At 41.0% G+C, this 22,218-nt stretch overlaps 1 protein-coding gene across 4 annotated transcripts in view; it reads right to left on the bottom strand.

Moving 5' to 3' along the window:
- SIAH1 (siah E3 ubiquitin protein ligase 1) overlaps positions 1-21,581 on the bottom strand; it is a 30,149-nt gene extending 8,568 nt beyond the window's left edge. Inside the window, exon 1 of one of the 4 annotated variants that reach the window (XM_027618655.2) lies at positions 21,278-21,581. Coding sequence is in view for 1 of the 4 variants with exons in the window: in XM_027618651.2 (XP_027474452.1) it covers positions 20,104-20,152 (49 nt within the window). In the remaining 3 variants the exon portion in view is untranslated. Of the gene's footprint in view, positions 1-20,035; positions 20,399-20,764; positions 21,167-21,277 lie in introns of those variants that run through there. The other 3 variants (XM_027618652.2, XM_027618651.2, XM_027618653.2) reach the window with 3 other exon arrangements.
- Positions 21,582-22,218: the final 637 nt, after the last annotated feature.

The following is a 22,218-nucleotide window of genomic DNA, read 5'->3' as shown; positions in this document are numbered from 1 at the left end:
AGAAAGTTTCAGTCTGAGAGTTTCCATAGTCTCAGCAAAGTCTCTGCATAGTCATTCTCTTTTGGTGGGGGGTGGGGGGGATAAAGAGAAGATGGTATCAGCACCAAGTCATGGCAGAGTGTTTTTTATGAATTGGTTGGGTCTTTTGGTAGGACATTGAGGATATAGTGAAAATATGAAGTGTCAGTCGTTACCTTAGGTCCCAAAAAATCTCAACTGCCTTTCTTGAACCAAAGGAGAAGTAATTTGCCATTAACATTAATATGTTCTCCAAATTTCTGGATCATAACTCTAAAACTAGCTAGAATTGCCAAACTTAACAACCATTTTTAATTTCCAAAACTGTAGCAAAGTAATATGAAGAATTTAAATTGCATGTATTTTCCTATCTCTATTTTCCCGAAGGTAATTCTGAAAATTCCGCTGCTATAGAAGAGTTACTTATATCTAGTAAGACTGGCGATCGGAAATGGGGAAAGCTCAGGACAATAATCTGGTAAAATGATCTGCTGTAAAAACAGAAGTCTGAACAAAGGTGATAGCCCAGTAAATGGAGAGGAAAGTGCAAACCCCAATTCAAATGTGTAAAGCAATGTACATTTGCCTTTTTACTGCAGAAATCACTCTATTTTGAGACTTCTACCCCAGTAAAAAAAAAAACAGCCTATAGTGAATCAGAACCCACTAGACACTATGCTAGATACTGCAGTTTAGTAGCAGATGAAATGCAAAGTAAGAGTGATCTAGATGCAATACCAAGCACTGATAAGCACTTTGATGGTGGGAATGCAAAACAGCACAACTGCAGAAAGTTTTGTGGGACAGCACGGTTCTATATCCCAATTCTATTTTACTAGCTACATGATATTTTTATTTCACATCGAATCTACAATTTAATTAAATCAAGAATAAAAATACTAACATCTCCCAAAACAAGGCAAGCCCATTTTTAACATGCTAATAGTAAAACTTTCCCTTTCTCACCTGCCAAAATAAAGATTATATTAAACTTCAAAACTGTGTCAAAACAATCATTTAAACCTAACTGCAACCATTCTCGTTTCATTTCTCACAATTATATCACAAAACAAATACCCATCCTTGGGGATTAGGAGTGCGCTTGTTGTGATGAGCACTGGGTGATGTATGGAACTGCTGAATCACTATACCGTACACCTGAAACTAACAGAACACTGTATGTCAACTGTACTGGAATTACAATAAAAATTTTTGAAAAATAAGACAAATACCCATTTTTCCCCTTGAATCCTTAATTATGATTCATTTTTTGGCAGAGCCACCATACCTCAAGAAAGTTTTCAGAAAGGACATATAAGAGTCTCAATCTTGGCAGTCTGAAGCTCTTACAGAAACTGCACAGGTTTACAATTCTAGTCACACCCTTTTCCCCTGAGAACTATATAAATTCTGCTCATGATCTTTTGACATAATGATGTAGATGAAAAATCTACTGCCGTTTTTATTCTTATTCCTTGGCAGGTTAACATTTTCTCGCTGGCTTGTTGGGACTCTTTGTCTCTGAAAGAAATTTTCACCAGGGCATTTGGCTGGCAGTTGGTGGAGCATGCAACTCTTGATCTAGGGGTTGTGAGTTCAGGCCCTGCCTTGGGTGTAAAGAGTACTTAAAAATAAAATCCTAAAAAAAAAAAAAAAAAAATTCCACCAAAACATCATGTATATGCCATCAGCACTTGCTGAACAAAACACTAGGTGAGTCTTTTCAATCCAAAGGTTCAAATCTTTCACCTCTGTGGACTTCTAATTATTCTTTGATCCTTCCCATCTATTTGTTTCTTTTCTGCACTGATACTGACTCTGCTGGATTTATCTTACAGTCACATATTTTTTTCTCATAATTTCAATCTTTGTTTTGCATTGCATTCCAAAAGAAATCAAGTTCTAATTCATGAATCTGATTTTGCTAAAATTACCTTATGTCTTGGTATAGTAAAGCATTTTTTCATTATGTAGATACCCTCAACCTCCAACAAGGGAATCAAGATTTTGGTGGCAAGAATGGCTGTTTCCCTGTCCTTTCCCTGAAGTTGGAATGGCTACATAAATTTGGATGATACTGCTCTTATACTTCCTTAATCCCTCTACATGAGTTTTCATATTTAATTGTCATGCCTCTCACTGGACCTTGCCTGTTTGTTGTTGCTTTTGTTCTTACGGCTATAGTCTAAACAGGTCACAGGGTCAGCAAGCTAAATAAGGCAAAATAGGGATCCTCCTCCATTTTCATTAAAACAGTTGCCCCAAACATTTATTAAACACCTAGTATGGTACCAGGTATTGTCCTCAAAGGACATACACTATGATTTTATTTCACCATTTCAGTGAGCTTCCAGGTTAGGCATCTACCCCCTACCTCACAGGTAAGAAAATAAATTCACAAAATAAATGTTTCAGATCATAAAACCAGTAAATAATGGAGGCTGGAGCTTAACTGATCGGGGCAGACTTAGAAGGGATGGGCAGAAGGGGGCAAATGGCAACCTAGGCAAAGCAAACAAACATACCAGAAATTTTAAACTTGAAAGAAATCTTAACCAACTTTCATTTTGAGAAAAGAAAACGATACAAATAACTTGCTAAATGTCATGTAACTTAAATCAATGTTCTAACCCAGGTTGTATAATTTCCTCTATCTATCTATCTATCTAATCTATCTAATCTATCTATCTAATCTATCTGTCTAATCTATCTATCTTATCTATCTATCTATCTAAATCCCCCAACACAGGGCTTGACCTCACAACCCGGAGAACAAGACCTGAGCTGAGAACAGGAGTCGGACACTTAACTGACTGAGCCAGGCAGGGGCCCGTTCCACAATCCTTTTAAGCAAATATGCTTTGCATAGTCCATAATTCAACTTGAAAAATTAATCTTTTCTGAATTTACGTCTAATAACCTTCAAAATAAAAATAAAAATTTAATTAAACTATCGTTTGCTTTCCCTCCCAATGCAAGAGGGATCTAATCAAAAAAGATGATACCTAGTTAAGTCCTTGAACAAGTAACCAGTTAACTAAAGTCAGCTCCTTAAGGTACCTTTCCTGATCACTTTATCTAAAGGCCAGATGACCCTTCTAATTATCTTCACAATATGTCACCATTTGAAATTCTGACTATTAATTATTTTCTCCCCTATTCCCTCCCAACTACAACACCAACTTTTTACTCATAACTCAAGTTCTCAAACTTTTTTGTTATCAGGAACACTTTACACCAGCGGTTGGCAAACTACAACTGCAGGACAGCTGCCAGTTTCTGGAAGTAGTTTTATTGGAACATAGTTACGTCCTTTCATTTACAAACTGCCCACTGACTGCCTTCGAATTGAATTGAATACCTGATCCTATGACTTCTAAACCCTTTAAACCTATCTAGCCATGGGGGGGGGGGGGGCCTTATTCATTTTTTATTAACATATAATGTATTATTTGTTTCATCAGTCTTACACAATTCATCAGTCTTACACAATTCACAGTGCTCACCATAGCACATACCTCCCCAATGTCCATCACCCAGCCACCCCATCCCTGCACCCCCCCACCACTCCAGCAACCCTCAGTTTGTTTCCTGAGATTAAGAGTCTCTTATGGTTTGTCTCCCTCTCTGGTTTCGTCTTGTTTCATTTTTCCCTCCCTTCCCCTATGATCCTCACATCAGTGAGATCATATGATACATGTCTTTCTCTGACTGACTTTGCTCAGCATAATACCCTCTAGTTCCAACCACGTCATTGCAAATGGCAAGATTTCATTTTTTTTTCTGATGGCTGCATAACATTCCATCGTATATATATACCTCATCTTCTTTATCCGTTCATCTGTTGATGGACATCTAAGCTCTCCATAGTTTGCCTATTGTGGACACTGCTGCTATGAACATTGGGTTGCAGGTGCCCCTTCAGATCACTACATTTGTATCTTTGGGGTAAATACCCAGTAGTGCAATTGCTGGGTCATAGGGTAGCTCTATTTTCAACTTTTTGAGGAAACTCCATACTGTCTTCCAGAGTGGCTGCACCAGCTTGCATTCCCACCAACAGCGTAGGAGGGTTCCCCTTTCTCTGCATCGTCGCCAACATCTGTTGTTTCCTAACTTGTTAATTTTAGCCATTCTAACTGGTGTGAGGTGGTATCTCACTGAGGTTTTGATTTGTACTTCCCTGATGCTGAGTGATGTTGAGCACTTAAAAAACTTATTCTTTACTGCTTTGTACTTTTAAAAAATTACTGAGGACTCCAAAAGAGCTTTTTGTCTATGTGGCTTGTATGTACTGATATTTACTGTATAAGAAATTCAATCTAATAAATTTTTAAAGTATTTATTTTAAAATTACCATTACATTTACATTACATGTAAAAAAATCCATGACATGTTAAATGTTTATGAAAAATATTTTCCATAATAGGGAGAAAAATGTCATATTTTTTGCACATCTTTTCAATGTCTGATGCAATAAAATGCAATTGGACATTTATTAACTGCTTTTGCATTTAATCTGTTAAGATGCCACATGCCATGTAGCTTCTGGGAAACTCCACCCTACCCTCATGTCTCATTATTGTGAAAACAGTTTTGACCCTCAAAGGGTCTTGAGAACTCCCAGGATCCCTGAACCATTTACTTTTGGTTCAGAACTTCTGCACTGAGAAACTTCATGAGACTAGACCTTGTTTGTTTTGCTCATGCTTGTGTCTCCAGCACCTAGGACAGTACCCAGCCCAGACCAGGTACTCAAGTATTTCTGGAAGGAATGACTAAATCAAGTAGAACAGCATGAAGGATTCTAAGGAGAAGGAACAGCATATGTATAAAAGCAGAACTCACTTATCCCTGATGCCCCTGCAAGTAGAATGCATTTACTGATATACACCTTAAAGAGAATTCACAACTGAGATTTAGAATTCACTTTAAAATAACTGGGATCTGTGCTGATCTTTGACAAAGAAATGAAGGCAATGAAGAAAAGACAGCCTTTTCAACAAATGATGCTGGAACAACTCGCTATCCACATAACAAAAAAAATCAATCTAGACACAGATCTCACACCCTTCACAAAAAAAAACCAGCTCAAAATGGATCATTGACCTAAATGTAAACTCCCAGAAGATAATGGGAGAAAATCTAGATGACCTTGGGTTTAGCAAGGACTTTTCAAAAACACAACCAAACACATGAACCAGGAAAGAAACAACTGATAAGTTGGACTTGATTAAAATTAAAAATGTCTGCTCTGCAAAAGACCCTGTCATGAGAATGAGAAGACAGACTGGGAGAAAATACTTGCAAAAGACTTATCTGATAAAGGACTATCATCCAAAATATACGAAGAACTCTTTGAAACTCAACAATAAAACTAACAACCCAACTTAAACCTTAACAGACACCTAGCCAAAGATACACAGATGGCAAACGGGCATATGAAAAGGTGCTCCACATCATCTGTCATCAGGGAAATGCAAATTAAAACAAGAAGATACCACTACATTATCTATCAAAATGGCCAAAATCTAGAACACTGACCCCACCAAATGGTGGTGGGCACGTGGAGCAACAGGAACGCTCATTCATTGCTGGTGGAAATGCAAAACAGTACAGTCACTATAGAAGGCAGTTTGGCGGTTTCTTACAAAACCAAACATACTCTTACCATAAGATCTAGCAATCATGCTGCTCAGTATTTACCCAAAGGATTCAAAAACATGTCCACACAAAAACCTACACACAGGTGTTTATAGCAGCTTCATTCATAATTGCCAAAATTTGGAAGCAACCAAGATGCTGTCCTCTGGTAGGTGAGTGGATAAATAAACTGGTACAACCAGACAGTGAATACTATTTAGCGCTAAAAAGAACTGAGCTACCAAGCCATGAAAAGACACGGAAGAACCTTCAATGAATGTTACTAAGTGAAAGAAGCCAATCTGAAAAGCCTACATGCTATATGATTCCAATTATGTGACATTCTGGAACTGGCAAAACTATGGAGACGGTAAAAAGATCACAGCTTGCCAGACGTCTGGGGGAGGGAGGAATGAATAGGTGCAGCACAGAGGACTTTCAGGGCAATGAAGCTGTTCTTCTGTACACTATAATGGTGGACATACAGCATTCATCATGCATCTGTCAGAATTCCTAATGCAGAACACCAACACCGAACCATTATGTAAACCATGGACTCTGGGTGATAATGATGTGTCAATGCAGGTACATCAAACTGTAACAAAGGTACTACTCTGGTGGAGAACTACTGACAATGGGGGAGCTATGCATGACTGGGGTCAGGGTGAATATGGGAAATCTCCGTACCTTCTATTCAATTTTCCTACTGAATCTAAAACTGCTCTAAAAAAAAAATAAAATCTACTTTAAAAAAAGAAAAACCTATGTGTGAAGTGAATCATTTAGTCATCATACATAATCTAAAAAAAAAAAACAGATGTACTTCCATACCAATTCTTCAAGTTTTCAAAGTGTTTGTTTGTAACATCAGAGTTCCATAATTCATCAATTCCTAGACAGTAATTTCAATTTGTAGTAATGCAGTACTGACTACATACCTAGAGAACATGCCTATGTATAATGAAAAGAACGATGAATTTGATTGGAATCAGAAGCTCAAACCTGAATTCTTACTTCAGCTCTTATTAAGTATTTTGATATTGAGCAAAATTACAATATCCTGGGTCTCAAATTTCTCATTTGTGTGGGGCCCCGGGTGGCTCATTCGGTTAAGCATCGGACTCTTGACTTCAGCTCAGGTCATAGTCTCAGGGTCCTAGCATGGAGGCTGCTTGTCCCTCTCCCTCTGCTCCTCCCCCTGCTGGTACACATGGGCCCTCCCTCTCTCAAATAAATAAGTAAATAAAATCCTTTAAAATAAATGTCTCATTTGTAAAATTATTAAAACCAAAACAGATTTTCTGGACATTAATTGAGATCAAATACATGGAAACATTTGATATATTAGTAACGTTGGTGACGTTTACAGAGTCATACTAGGAGCCCTGCAATTAATCACTGAATAAAAAAGACCTGGATTATACAGGATTTTCTGAAAACTGTTGTTTCAACCTACCGTGTTCATTTTCATAACCTCGATTTGGGATTCTGTCTGAAATCTGACAAAGAAAGTTTGCTGTGAACGAAGCTGCATAAACTGCGCACCTATCAACCTGTAAGGAACTGTGTCAGCAGCTTCATACACACTACTTAGGTAAGCCTCAGAAAGTAGGCTGTAGCTCCACACTGCAGATGAGGAAACTGAAGGTCAGAAAAATTAAGAATAAGCACAGAACCTGATTCCAGATTGTCTGCTTTGTCCCTAAATTTCGTTTCTTTCCAATAACCCTCAAAAACAGTATAATCTCCTACTGGCACTGAATACATAACTTCTCATCCAACACAGCTATTCAATTTATATACAAGTTGGCAAAAAAAAAAAAAAAAAAAAAGAAAGTAAATTTCCCTAAATTCTTTAAATTAAATCTTTGGCCCTAGCAAGTAGTTGCTTTTTGAATTTCTTTTATATCAAAGTGGTAGAATTTGATAGTCTGAGTTTGTCATTAAACCACTAGACATTAAAGTATCAAGCAGTAAGGTAAGAGCAAAGAAATACAAGTAAAAGAAGCAGGAAGAGGATCAAACAGGCTTTCTCCTTTTTATTTCACACCACACATTACTAAATAATGGAATTTTTGGTGACACACTTGAACTTATCGAAACTTTATCAGTCATGATTACAACACAATCACTACTGCAATATAACCAAATCTCACAATGTCTAGATAAAAGTGTCCAATATTCACTTAGTTATTTATGTACAAGTTCGAATACAACTGTTTATTACCATGATTATGTTTTGTACTCTCTCAGGATGTAAAACTGTCACACAGTCCTGTAGATGTTTTCTCTTTTGCTCTGTCCTGGCATTAAGCTATGCTACCCAGTTCTACACTGTAATATACAACCCATTCAACTCCACGTTCCATCTGACAAATATGGTAGGTAAACACACACACACACTCTGGCCAAAAATTTTAAAGCAGATCAAAACTGGTAGTAACCCATTAAGAGTTGGTGATACTAAGCTAAACAGAAGAGTACATTGCTTGGGAGACAGAAGAAATTAAAGAAATGAGGTAAAAAGTCATATTACAGTCTTAATACATTAAATGATAGGTAGCTCTTTACTAGTAAAAAAACAGAAAAACAATGGGATTTATGGGAAAGAAATGCCATATAAAAAAATTCATGGAGCCTTTTCAAATTAACTATTTCACTGAAAATTATAATTTGTCTTCATAAGCATTAGATTTGAAACTCCAACCAAATCATTTCAGTTATTTCAAATAAGGATATAACACATGAATTAACTTATACTCAAATTTTCCTCAAAGTTAAAAAATAAAATATTTTTCTCAAATTAAGATTCTATTCTTGGGGGGGAAGGATGGTCCACATTTTCTATAAAAATGGAATGTTTTATTTTCTGTGTTTAATAATCTAAAAAGCAGTAGTAGCACATTCTGAATAATCTGACTCCATCTGGTAGCCAAATAATTGAATGCTCCGATCCGCATTTACGGTCACGCTGGCTCCAAGTCAATACCACAGTACTCTAATTATGAAGGACTAAAGACAAAAGCAGAAGGCCACCTCAAATGCAAATGACGCACTGGTGTAAAGCAAAGCCCAAATGGCATCATGGTTTTCACTGAAGCATTTATACGCTGGTAAGAAAATGCAATACGTGTGGTGACCACAGCATACCGGGCAATTCGGGTATGTTTAACCCAAAAACAACAGAATAATAACAGTCCATTGCATAACCCGTGTCGTTTCAAGACTTCAATTTAGCAGGCAGTAACCAATGCTTTAGTAAATTAGTATTTCACACTGATTTTGCAGTTTTGTTTGTTTTTAATGTACAAGTTTTGAACTGTCACCAACATCTAACAGAACTGATCAATCACTGGCTCCTCCTGTCTAATAAACTGTTCGCTGTCCCTGCACACAGTTTTCCTAGATCACCAGCTACTCCTCAGCTGCCTTTATTGATTCCTGCTCTTCTCCCCAAACTCTCGACATTGGGAGTTGTCCATGGTCCACTTTTCCTCACTCTGTTGATCTCATTCAGTCTTACAGTTTTTAAATTCTACCAACATCTCCGGCCCAGATTAAAAAACAAACAAACAAACAAAAAAACCCCTCCAGATTTCTCTTACATCCAACTTCCTAGATATCACTGCGGGCAGGGATGGGGTGGGGGGTAAAAGGGGGCTGATGAACAAAGCTGAACCCCTCATCTTCTCCCAGACTACTCCACCCACCACCTTCCCCTTTCTCTTGATGGCCACTCCATTCTTCCAGTTACTCAGTTCAAAAGCCTTAGAAGTTATCCTTGATTCTTTATTTCAGACCACATATCTAAAACCACCAGGAAATCGTACTGTATCACCTTTAAAAATATATCCAGAATCCCCAGCCACTCTTCACCACCTCTATCACCTCCATGTAATATAGTTCAAGCCACCATTATCTCTCACCAACATTATTAAAATATCCTTCTAAACAGCACTCACCCCTGTTTCCATCCTTGTCTCCCACCCCCAGCCCAGTATGTTCTAAGCACAGGAGTCAGAAAAATCCAGTTAAAATTTATATCAGGTCATGTCACTCCTCTGCTCAATACCCTCCTCCCTTGGCAACCCATATCCAAGTAACAGATACAATCTTAAACCGCCGATAAGGCCCCTACACAATATGGTCATTACTCTCTGACTTCATCTCCCACTTCTTTCCCTCTCACTAGCCTCCTGGTTCCCTAAGACTAAGATGTTCCTTTGGGCCTCTGCTTTAACATGCTTTTCTCCTGGATGTACACATAACTGATTCTCTCACCTCCTTCTAATCTCTGCCTGTATGCTACCTTCTCAATGACACCTACCCTGTCCCCTGTCCCTCTATTTAGAACAGTGACCAGGACTTTGCCCATTGACCCCTCTACTATGCACTCCTAATCCTTTACCCATTCCACTACCCTCTCTTTCCTCCTTCCCCTCCCCCCATTTCTGCTCTATTTTTTTCTACAGAATGTATTACCTTCCATCAGGCTACACAATTTAATTATGCTTGTTGTAGCAGTGCTCCCCTCCTCCTCAACCTGAAAGGCAGGAATTTCTGTCAGATTCAGTGATGTATCCCAAATACTTAAAAATGCCTAGCAGACACACAGGCTCAATAAATTATTTGTTGGGTGAACAAATAAATCAGAAAGCAAAAGAACTCTGGGCTTTTGAGCAATAACATCCAAAGCCAGATGCAATAGAGCGATGCTTTTTAAAATCCTCAAAGAGAATGATTACTAGTCTAGAATTCTAAGTGCAACCGAAATTACCTAAAAGTGTTGACAGAATAATGATGCAAAGTTTCAAAACATTACTTCCCCTGGATATGTTTTAGGAAGCTCCTGGAGGACAAGCCCTTCAAATACACATAAGGGAACGAACCAAGAAAAAGGGCAACATGGGCTACAATTAAGATGTAACCCTCAAGAAAGGTAAAAGGAACACTGACAATGTCAATTTTACACTAGTGGAAGAAGGCAACGTGAGGCATCCAGCACCCTGAACACGTAGACAAGTGGTAAGGAATGTGGGGCGGCATTAGTAGCAAGCACAGAGAAAACAAAGCAAACAAGAAAAGACAAGCATTAACGACAAGGAAAATTATACAAATTCCAATTTAAAAGTACAAGGAAAAAAGTTACAACAGCTTACTATATGGCTCAAATTGTGAATAACTTTTATAATCATAATAATGCAAATACGAAATCATGTTACTAAATTAAGAGAGTATATAAATGGGACGGTTTGTACATGTGATGGAGGCAGAAAGACAAGTTAAATCCACAAAAGGAATTCAATAGATAAGGCCTAAAACTGAAATCTGGATTTAACAATAGAAGCATGTTAGAGACAAAGATGGTAAATACAAAAATAGCTCAGTAAAAACAGTTGCCTCTGGCAAAGGACACCTAGAGAGGAATAGAGGCAGGGAGTTTTTCTTAAAAAAAAAAAAAAACCTAAGAATATTTTATTTTGAATTATATGTGCATGTAAAACTCCAGAAAAAAAGGAAAAAAGTTCAAAAACTTGGTATAAGAAACGTCACAAATTGCATGTATTGCTTAAGAAAGGACAGAAATTTGTTTTCAAAGATTTGATTCCATCTTTGATCAGCAAAGATGTGGCGAAAGAGACTTTCCTACACTGTTGGAAATGTCCACTGTGGAAGCTTCTAATAAGATTTGGCACTTTGCTTCAAAATTTCAAGTGTGTATACTCTATGACCCAGCAATTTCTTCCAAGTCCCTCTTCTAATTTACAGTTGGCAAAAGTGTATGTATCCGGATGCCTACAGCAATCCTGTTTATAGCAGCAAATAAACTGAAAATTCAAGTCCTATCTTAAGAGAGTGACTAAAATATATGGTCCATACAACAGAACACTATGCTGCCTTTTTTTAAAAAAATAAGATGGACTCATATCTACTAATATAAGAATCAACCTTTTTAAATGAGTGGGTTAAAAAAAGCCACATAATATCATAATCCTATTTATGTTAAAATAAAAAAAAAGTTAAGTAAACACACACACTGATATAGCTGTTCTCTGTATATTTGTATGTACCATATAATGAGACAGAAAAGAAACTGGAAGGGCATAGGAACTGCAGAATGTGGTTTAAAGACTTAAAGCGAAGGATTAGAGAAGAAGAGAGGCAAGTTTAGAACCAGAAACCACAGAGATCAGAGATGGGACCACTGAACTAAAGCCACACAACCTATCAAAAACTTCAGGATACAGACTATAAGCACAAACATCATCATTTAGAATTACACAGTTCAGGGGCGCCTGGGTGGCTCAATCAGTTAAGCGTCTGCCTTCGGCTCAGGTCATGATCCCAGGGTCCTGGGACTGAGCCCTGCATCGCATTCCCTGCTCAACGGGGAGCCTGCTTCTCTCTCTCCCCCGCCTGCTCGTGTTCTCTTTCTCACTATCTCTCTCTCTCTCAAATAAATAAAATCTTAAAAAAAAAAATTACACAGTTCAAACATGTCGTTACTGACAAGTGGTAATCATTTAACAGGAAAATATCTACAAGGATTTATGTCAGATCAAAGAAATTAAAATATCTATGGTTGACTTTAAAAAAATGTGTTAACACATACACACAGACTAGAAACTACGCCAAAATGTCTACAATGGTTACTTTCCAATCATCAGATTATGAACGATCATGGGGAAGATAAGGGTTGCATTTCTGTATGTATTCCTCCAATGTTCTATGAAACATATATATTATTTTGGTAATAAAAAGGATTAAATTTCAGTGCATATTCTGTGTCTCCACACTTTCCTGCTAATGAATTGCTGGTGACTTCATACAAAAATTGAAACACTGAGAAATCAAGAGCTTATTTTGTCTACCTGCCTTGATGCTTTTTTCTTAGATTTCTCTTTTTTCTTAAAATGCCTGAAATATATGGTTACTAATAGGGGAAAAAAAATTGAGACCGCCCATTCATATAATATAAAAAACCCACATATTTCATATACATATTACAGTTTATACTTATAAAAAGTCTTAAACTTAGCGTTTTAAAAGTTAATTATAAAACTAATGATGTAATGTATGGTGATTAACATATCATAATAAAAAAGTTAATTATAAGACAAAATAAAATTTGTCGATTATCTCGCCAAACAAAATCAAAAGAATACAATCTGCAGACATCTATTCACAATTATCTGTATTAAGACATCTGAAGTTGTCCCTAACAAAGCTAAATCAGGGTCCTTGGGATGCGCGCGCATACACACGCCTGAATTTTAACCAAACTCAAAGGAGCAAAAGGTAAAACACAAAGGAGAAAATAAAATAGCAAAGAGTTTTGAACAGTGAGATTATTCCATTTACTTAAATCAATTATTGAAGTAATCTTTCCAAGATAAGAGTCTTTTAAAGAAGCTAGTATACACTTTTTTTTTTTTTTTTTTGAGAGACAGTACAAGTGGGGGGAGCGGCAAGGAGAGGGAGAAGCAGGCTCCCGCTGAGCAGAGAGCCTGGCGTGGGGCTCGATCCCAGGACCCTGGGATCATGACCTGAGCAAAAGGCAGATGCTTAAACTCTGCTTAACCGACTGAGCCACCCAGGTGCGCCTACACTAAATTTCACTGTATCAACCATCACTAGCTAAGCCTATCAGAATGACAATAATAAATAACAAGCACAGTATAATACTTCCTAGAAAATTCAAGACTGGCATTAAATTCTTTTTTTTTTTTAAGATTTTATGTATTTATTTGTCATAGAGAGAGATAGCAAGAGAGGGAACACAAGCAGGGGGAGAGGGAGAAGCAGGCTTCCTGCTGAGCAGGGAGCCCGATGTGGGGCTCGATCCCAGGACCCTGGGATCATGACCTGAGCCGAAGGCAGATGCTTAACAACTGAGCCACCCAGGCGCCCCAAATTCTTCTAACTTTTTAAGAAAATATTTCTCACTGGCAATATCTACTTTATTTTTTTTAATTTTATTTATTTATTCGAGAGAGAGCAAGAGCAAGGAGGAGAGGCAGAGGGAAAGGGAGAAGGAGACTCCCCGCTGAACAGGGAGCCCAATGCGGGGCTCGATCCCAGGACCCTGGGATCATGACCTGAGCCGAAGGCAGATGCTTAACTGACTGAGCCATCCAGGCGCCCCCAATATCTACTTTAAAAATATAGATTAGTTGTCCAAAGGTTTACCTTCCAACTTTCTTGTTCTCCTCCCATGTGCTCCCCATACCCCCCGCTATTAAAAACAAACAGGGGTGCCTGGGTGGTTCAGTCAGCTAAGGGTCTGAGTCTGACCTCGGCTCAGGTCTTGATCTCAGGGTCCTGGGATGGAGCCCTCCCTCGGTCTGGCTCCATGCTCAGCGGGGAGTCTGCCTGTCTCCCTCTCCCTCTGCCCCTCCCCCTGCTTGTGCTCTTTCTCCCTCTCTCTCAAATAAATAAAATCTTAAAAACAAACAAACAAAAACTGCGAATAAGTTCAACACGACTGGGTAATCTCAAACCTAATGAAAGGTTTTTGTCAGTACCATTCTGGTCACTGTGGCTCAAGCTGAAAGAATAAACTGAACCAAAATAGACTATTTTTTCTGTATTATTCAGCTTAAAGTTCAAGAAGATTTACAAAAAAAAATAATAAAAGTAATTGGGACACATGGGAGCTGATCACAACAGTGTGTTCACTTTGTAAAAATCCATCAAGTTATACATTTACCTGTAATTTGAGTATTTTTCTCTGCTTATGCTATACTTTAACAAAAAAGTTTACTTTTAGAAACAAAAATACTATTGCTCTAGATAGTCTCCAAAAAACTCCTGGAACAGTATCAGGCTTCCTCATTGGCTAATACATCACAATATCTCTCCCCTGGCTCTGCTCAGTTTCTCAATGTGTCTATTACATCTTTAACCTACGGCAGTCTAGTATTCACTAACTATAAATACTCTCAACTGGTAGCTTCACCCATGTTTCCTTTAGAAAATACCACAGAAGCCATCAAATGCTGATTTACCACCTCCTTCCCTCCCTTCAGAATGAAGAAGTGACCCGCACCTAGGGCTGTCCTCTCACCTACTCGGACTTCGCACCCCTTCTATTAACCCTCTTGCTTACACCAATCCCTCCCTCCCTTTCTATCAGACCATCCCTCTGATCCCTGAACACGCTCTAGCATTTCCCATCTGGCTTCTGTGAGACCACACCCCCGATATCCCTTCTACCTCACTGTCTCGTTCTGGGTGTCTCATTAATAGATACCTCAAATCCAACCTATCAGAACTTTCAATTTTATTGCCATCCTTCTGTCCCCATTCCCTCCTTTAGTCTTTCCCACCTTGGTAAGCAGCACCATATTCCACACCGCTGCTCAAGCCAGAAATCACCTAATTCCTTCCTTCCCTCACCTCTCACATCTAATCCACCAACCAAGTCCTGTTAATTGTCTCCAAAATACACCTAAATCCATCCACTTTTCATCTTCACTGCCACCACCTTAACCCAGGCCATAATCCACTATTGCCTAATCAAAGAAATGGCCTTCTGACTAATCAATTCTCCAAACAACAGCTAAAGCTATCTTAAAAGTTAAAAGTGAATTATGCTACTCCTTTAATTAAAACCTTCCGATGGCTTCTCAGTACCTTAAAAATTTCATTCCTTACTTTGACTGCAGGATCTGATTGCTGGCTATCTCTCCCCATCATCCATTTGTTCCAACAACACTCCTTTCCCTCAACTTCTAGAACTACAGTAAGTACATACATGTTCATGCAAGCCTCAGGGCCTTCACCCCTGCTTCTCCTTCATTCTGAAAGCTTCTCCCTTCACTCCTTCAAAGGGCTCTCTTTATCCTTAACATAGCTTAAAAGTCAGCCCATCTGACAGCAGGTCTCCATCCCACCCCCATTATTCTTTACTTCAGCACTTTTAACTCCTTTATAGTACAGATGGTTCCCAACTTACAATGGTTTCACTTAATGATTTTTTCCTTTATAATGGTGCAAAAGCGATATGTTGTACTTTGAATTTTTAATTGTGATCTTTTCCCAGGCTATCAATGTGCAGTATGATACACTCTCATGATGCTGAGCAGCGGCAGCAAGCCACAACTCCCAGTCAGCCAGGCAACTGAGAGGGTAAGCAACCAATACACTAGTAACCACTGTTTTTCACTTTCAGCACAGTATTCAAGAAACTGAATGAAATATTCAACACCTTATTTTAAAATAAGTTTTGTGTTAGATCGTTTTGCCCAACTGTAGGCTAATGTAAGTGTTTTCAGCAAGTTTAAGGTAGGCTAGGCTAAGGCTGTGATGTTTAGTAGATTAGCTGTATTAAATGCATTTTCAAATTACAGTATTTTCAATTTACAAGGAGTTTATCAGGACATAACCCCATAGTAAGTGGAGGAAGATCTGTACATATCACAATTTGTAATTCTGTTTATTTCCCTCACTAGAATGTAAATGGTAATATTTAGAGAAATTAAGTAACTTACTCAATCATTTTTTAAATTATTTAAGCACTTTCTATGGATAGGCAACTGCGCTTTTAAGGTACAAAAGCAGGCCGTGTCCCTGCTCTCCTGGAGCTTAAAGCCACAAACACAATAGTAAGTGACAGAGCCAAGAGACACCTCCAGGTCCGATTCTTCAGAGCCCTGGCCCCTTCACCCCTCAACTATACTGTTACTCTAGCGTTAAAATATGGGGCATGAGGTAGGCTGCAGCAAAACGCTTAACAGCTCCTCACAAATTAATGAAAACTAAGGCTTAGAGTTTAAATAATCTGCCCAAAGTAGCACAAGTAGATATTTGAGAGCTTTAAGTACGGTCATGAGCAAAGGCAGATCTAAAGTACAGAGAGTATTCAAGAAACAAAAAATCCAGCTTGACTAGGTAGGACAAGAAATGTTGGCGGATAAGGCTAGAAAAGTACATTTTAAGGACAGTGTGACAATTTGTCAGTCATTCAATAAATATTTACTGAGCACCAACTACGTACCAGAAACAATGCTAAACTCTAGACCAACAAGGGTGATTAAGACAAAGTCCTCACAAAGATTGCAGTCACAGAGATTGTGCAGGCAAAGCAGTACAGAAAAATTACAGTTCAGGGGGATACCTGTTAGAGTGGGGTCAAGCGTGCTATGGGAACACAGAGAGATGACACCCAATTCAAGATGGGAAGTCCAGGAACAGTATCTCAGCTAAATGATGTCCAGACTGAGATTATAAAGCTTAGCTGGAAGAGAGAAAATATGGTGTATACAGGCACTTACAGGTACATAAAGGAAAATGGCTATGTACTTACTATCCATATCAAGGAACTCTGTAGTTTATACTGAAGTTCTTGTAAGTTGCCTACATTAGAAAGCTCCCTTCAACTACAATAGGAAGAACTGAAGGGCGGAGGCAGAGACCAAAAGCAGACTACTTAGAAGGCAGAAGACTTGAATGTAAATGTGAAAATGAGTGAGAGAGAAGCAATACAAAACTTGAGACAACCAGATGGCAGCAAAATCAGGACCCAATGATCAACTGAAGATAGGGGTAAGAGCCTTGGACAGTTGGAAATAATAAAGGTTTTAGTTTTCGACAGGTAAATCGTAAAACACCTTGATACATAAAAGTGGAAAATGACCTGAAGGGAAAGACACTGTCAGGAGAATGAGAAGACAGACTGGGAGAAAATACTTGCAAAAGACTTATCTGATAAAGGACTATCATCCAAAATATACGAAGAACTCTTTGAAGCTCAACAATAAAACTAACAACCCAACTTAAACCTTAACAGACACCTAGCCAAAGATACACAGATGGCAAACGGGCATATGAAAAGGTGCTCCACATCATCTGTCATCAGGGAAATGCAAATTAAAACAAGAAGATACCACTACATTATCTATCAAAATGGCCAAAATCTAGAACACTGACCCCACCAAATGGTGGTGGGCACGTGGAGCAACAGGAACGCTCATTCATTGCTGGTGGAAATGCAAAACAGTACAGTCACTATAGAAGGCAGTTTGGCGGTTTCTTACAAAACCAAACATACTCTTACCATAAGATCTAGCAATCATGCTGCTCAGTATTTACCCAAAGGATTCAAAAACATGTCCACACAAAAACCTACACACAGGTGTTTATAGCAGCTTCATTCATAATTGCCAAAATTTGGAAGCAACCAAGATGCTGTCCTCTGGTAGGTGAGTGGATAAATAAACTGGTACAACCAGACAGTGAATACTATTTAGCGCTAAAAAGAACTGAGCTACCAAGCCATGAAAAGACACGGAAGAACCTTCAATGAATGTTACTAAGTGAAAGAAGCCAATCTGAAAAGCCTACATGCTATATGATTCCAATTATGTGACATTCTGGAACTGGCAAAACTATGGAGACGGTAAAAAGATCACAGCTTGCCAGACGTCTGGGGGAGGGAGGAATGAATAGGTGCAGCACAGAGGACTTTCAGGGCAATGAAGCTGTTCTTCTGTACACTATAATGGTGGACATACAGCATTCATCATGCATCTGTCAGAATTCCTAATGCAGAACACCAACACCGAACCATTATGTAAACCATGGACTCTGGGTGATAATGATGTGTCAATGCAGGTACATCAAACTGTAACAAATGTACTACTCTGGTGGAGAACTACTGACAATGGGGGAGCTATGCATGACTGGGGTCAGGGTGAATATGGGAAATCTCCGTACCTTCTATTCAATTTTCCTACTGAATCTAAAACTGCTCTAAAAAATAAATTCATTTTAAAAAAATTACCTGCAGGCAAGACAATACATGTGTCTAGAGTGTTATTAGGATTATAGATAGCAGTAGGTCAGGAAACAAGTATGTATTGAGTGTTAGGCACTGAGGATATAGGAATACAAAACACAATTCTTGCCCTTATGCATCAGATGCTCTAAAGGTATAGCCACAGAAAACCAAATAATTTAGAGTGCTTTAGAAAAACCACTATTTAAAAGAAATACTTACCATGGAATACTTACCATGAAAAGTTCCATATCTATTAATTATACTGTACTTATTTAAAATATTAATAAATGTTACTGAATTATGCTGGAAAGATACCAACAGGGAGCATTTGCACCAATTCTATATCTAAAGAAAAGATTTTGGCTAAGCAAACTTTAGGGTTGCAACTAACCATTTCAGAGCACAAGTTACTGTAATTTCCAGAATGAAAAATTACACAATTTGTATAATGCACTTTAAGCCTCAAAAATCTACTTGTCACAAAGTTCTCCTAAAAGCTAATCAATACCCTCTCCTCCACAATTTGAGCCAATAACTCCCTGATAAAATTATCAGACCATTTATCACAACACTACACTTTGCTCTGCCCTTATGTCTAAAAGAGGTGGTAACACCAGAGACACCTAACACTCAAAGGGATTCACGGTTCCACTTTTCCAGGTTAGTTAACGCCAAGTCCTTGGAAGCTAACTGATCCATAAATGTAAAAATGCTAAAAGGAAACTTCATTCAATCACTTTGATTTTTTAAATTCCAGACCCCACAAGACCTATCCAAATCCCTTATATAAATTTCCAAATGCCATTATCTCAAGAGTGCCTGTCCATTTATCATCTAGATCTCTTATTTTCATTCTGTACCACTAACAAAATGCAGTTAAAAAAAAAAAAAACCAAGCACTAACAATGTACAATGTGATTTCACATATTCTGGTCTGTGCACTTCCAACATATTCATCATGCCAAGATAAACTCCTAAGATTAGTTACTAAATAAGAGCCCTAGCAGCAAACATTTATTAAGCACTTACCATGGGCCTGCCACTGCTCTAAGCCCTTCACCTATTATCACCTCATCAGTTCTCCCACCAATCCTAGGAGTTAGGTACTGTCATTACACCCATTTTGCAGATAAGGAAAATGAAGCACAGAGAGGTTAAGCATCTTGCCCAAGGTCACAAACCGGTGGGGCAGGACGGACTTCGGAGTCCATGCTCCCAACGTTCAACTGCTGAAAAGAGTTAACAATTTACCCTTGACATGCCGCTTATCTGGAAATGGTAAATGTTCAACTGCTAGGAACAGGCAGTCCAGTCCGATCGCTGCCCTATATCCAGGCTCACGGCTTCTGTGACTTTGACAAATCAGCTACATAATGTGATTTTCCGAACACACAAACTGGGACTTCTCTGGATGTCAGAGCAAACAAATCCTGAATCTTTCCAGGAATGGGGAAAGAAAAACCTACGCAACGCTGTGGCCCAGGTTACTCACATTCCTAAGTTATAATCTCAAAGACTCGAGAAAGGCTCCCAAACTACCCGACAAATGAAGCCTAGAAAAACCAAGGTTTACGATAAAAAGCTGGGGCTTCCCTGGCAAGCCGTTCACGCGATCTCCTCTCTAACGACATAAACAAGGGAGGAGGCTGTATTCTTCCCACCGCACAATGAAGGCTCAGGCCGGGAGCGGGAGCATGAACGCAGCGCCATCAGGGACAGCCGCTCCTGGGGTCGCGGGCAGGCAGAGGAGACCAAGGACGGCCAAGTCGCCCCGGCCGGCCCCTGGGCCCCGGGCGGCGCGGGGAGGGGCCGGAACGAAGGGCCGGCCACTGCCCGCACTCAGCTGACCTCCGCCATGTTGGCCGCACACCCCCGGACCCTTCACAACAAAGGCCGGCACCCGGGCGCGGGGAGCGCCCGACGCCTCCCTCGGCCGGGCCCGCCTCCCGGGTGCACGGGGGCCGGGCCGGGCGGCCGGGAGGCCCTTCCCCGCCCTCGCCCGGGCGCACGGGGCCGACCCCCGCCGCGGGCCTGCCGGGCCCGGGGCGCCGGGGCGCCGGGGGCGGGGGCGAGCCGGCTAGCGGCGGCGGGCAGGGCCGAGCAGGGGAGGGGAGGGGAGGGGCGGGGGGCGGCGCTCGGCCGGGCGGCCGGGCTCGGGCCGAGACAAAGGCGCCCGGCGCCGGGGGCTGCCCGCGCCCCGGCCCGGGCGGCGCGCCCCGGCCCCACCGCCCTTCCCGCCCGCCGCCATTACCGGGCCTAGGCGTCCTCCTCCCGGAGAGCCCCTCGCGGCCGGCTCCTCCCTCCAGGCCGGGCCCCACTTACCTGTAGGCGGAGAGCGCGCCTCGGACCCCGGTCCTGGCTCAAACGCTCTCCGTCGCCGCCGCCAACCCCCGCCACCGCGGGCAGCGCCACCGCCTCTTCCCCGTGCCGGCACCGACGGGACACCCTGGGCCGCCGCCGCCGCTCGAGAGCGCGCCCCGCAACGGCCGCCCCGGCTCCCCCCTGGCCGCCGCCGCCGCCGCCGTTTCGCGCGTCCTCGAGCCCGCCGCGCGCCCCCGCTAAATACCACACACTGCGGCGGCCGCCATGAGGAGGCGCGGCCCCGCGCGCCGGCCGCTCGGAGGGGGCGGGGCTTCCCGCGGGCGCGCAAGCGCAGAGGCGCTCGCCCGGCCGGCGGCGACCCGCGAGGGCATCGTGGTGCGGGTCTCCGAGGGTGGCGGTTGGCGCTTCGGCTCTTCGTTACCGTTGCTGTGACTAACAGCTCGCGCCCAACAAACGCGGGCACGTCACGTTCTTGCCTGCAACCGTCCCCGCCCGGGAGAAGCTGGCGCTTGCCTGCCGCGTCACGGAACTCTGGTCGCGCGCCCCCCGCGGGGCTTTGTTCCGCCGCCCAACTGGTCGTCCTGCGTCCTTGCCTCCTATTTACGGCCCGTCGGGTCTGGTTTGCTGGTTTCACATAGCGCCTCCACCGGCCCTTCCCAACTCCACTCTTTCCCAAAGGGAAAGAAACCGGCTGCGATGGCCACCGACCGGGACCCCACCCCTAAATGAGAAGTCCAAGCCCCTCCCTTAGGTTTGAGCCGCAGTTCAGCGAAAGCCGGATGAGTTTCAAAGGCTTATTTTAGCTGACAAATGGGTAGTATGGAAAGCACGCCTTTCCCCCCTGTGTCCTCACTCATCTGGAAGTCTCACTCGTGGGACTCTGCGTTTCTTTTTAAATAAAAAATAAAAGGAAAATATTCACAGTTCTTTGATGGGTACAACGTATATATCTGAGCAAACGCCAGTGTCAGAACATTTACAAACTGGATTTCCATGTAAGAGGCTCCATAAAAATACTATTCTATGTGAAAACTTAAAAGGTACTTTTTACGTGAGATATTAGAAACCAGGGAGTAGTCCTTCCATTATCTCCAAACTCCTCACCAATAGGAAAGCTTTTTGGCTGATAAGTTTTTAATATAAGCACTCCACTGAGAACACACTCAAAGTTTGAGCTCCAAAGCCAAAGACACAAAGTTATTTTAGATACTGATGCAAGCTGCTAATTTCTAGCTTCTCAACAAATGTGTGTTGTGTGTTGATACCTCTACTTCTCAGCCTAATATTTTGATTATTGTGCCTGCTGTCTTTCTCTGCAACCATTAGCAGAGCCAGTGTTTCTTGAGGTTGGGAAAGTAAAAGACCACACTTGTTCTTAGCTGCAAGCTATACTACCAATATAATGCTAATATGCTGGTCCCCAAAGCCCAAGTCAGATGAACTTGGGTGAGTTA

Source organism: Zalophus californianus, chromosome 17, assembly GCF_009762305.2.
Source record: "Zalophus californianus isolate mZalCal1 chromosome 17, mZalCal1.pri.v2, whole genome shotgun sequence".
Taxonomy (NCBI): Eukaryota; Metazoa; Chordata; class Mammalia; order Carnivora; family Otariidae; genus Zalophus; species Zalophus californianus.
The sequence above is the reverse complement of the archived record's forward strand: the minus strand, read 5'-3'. Positions and strand labels throughout refer to the sequence as shown.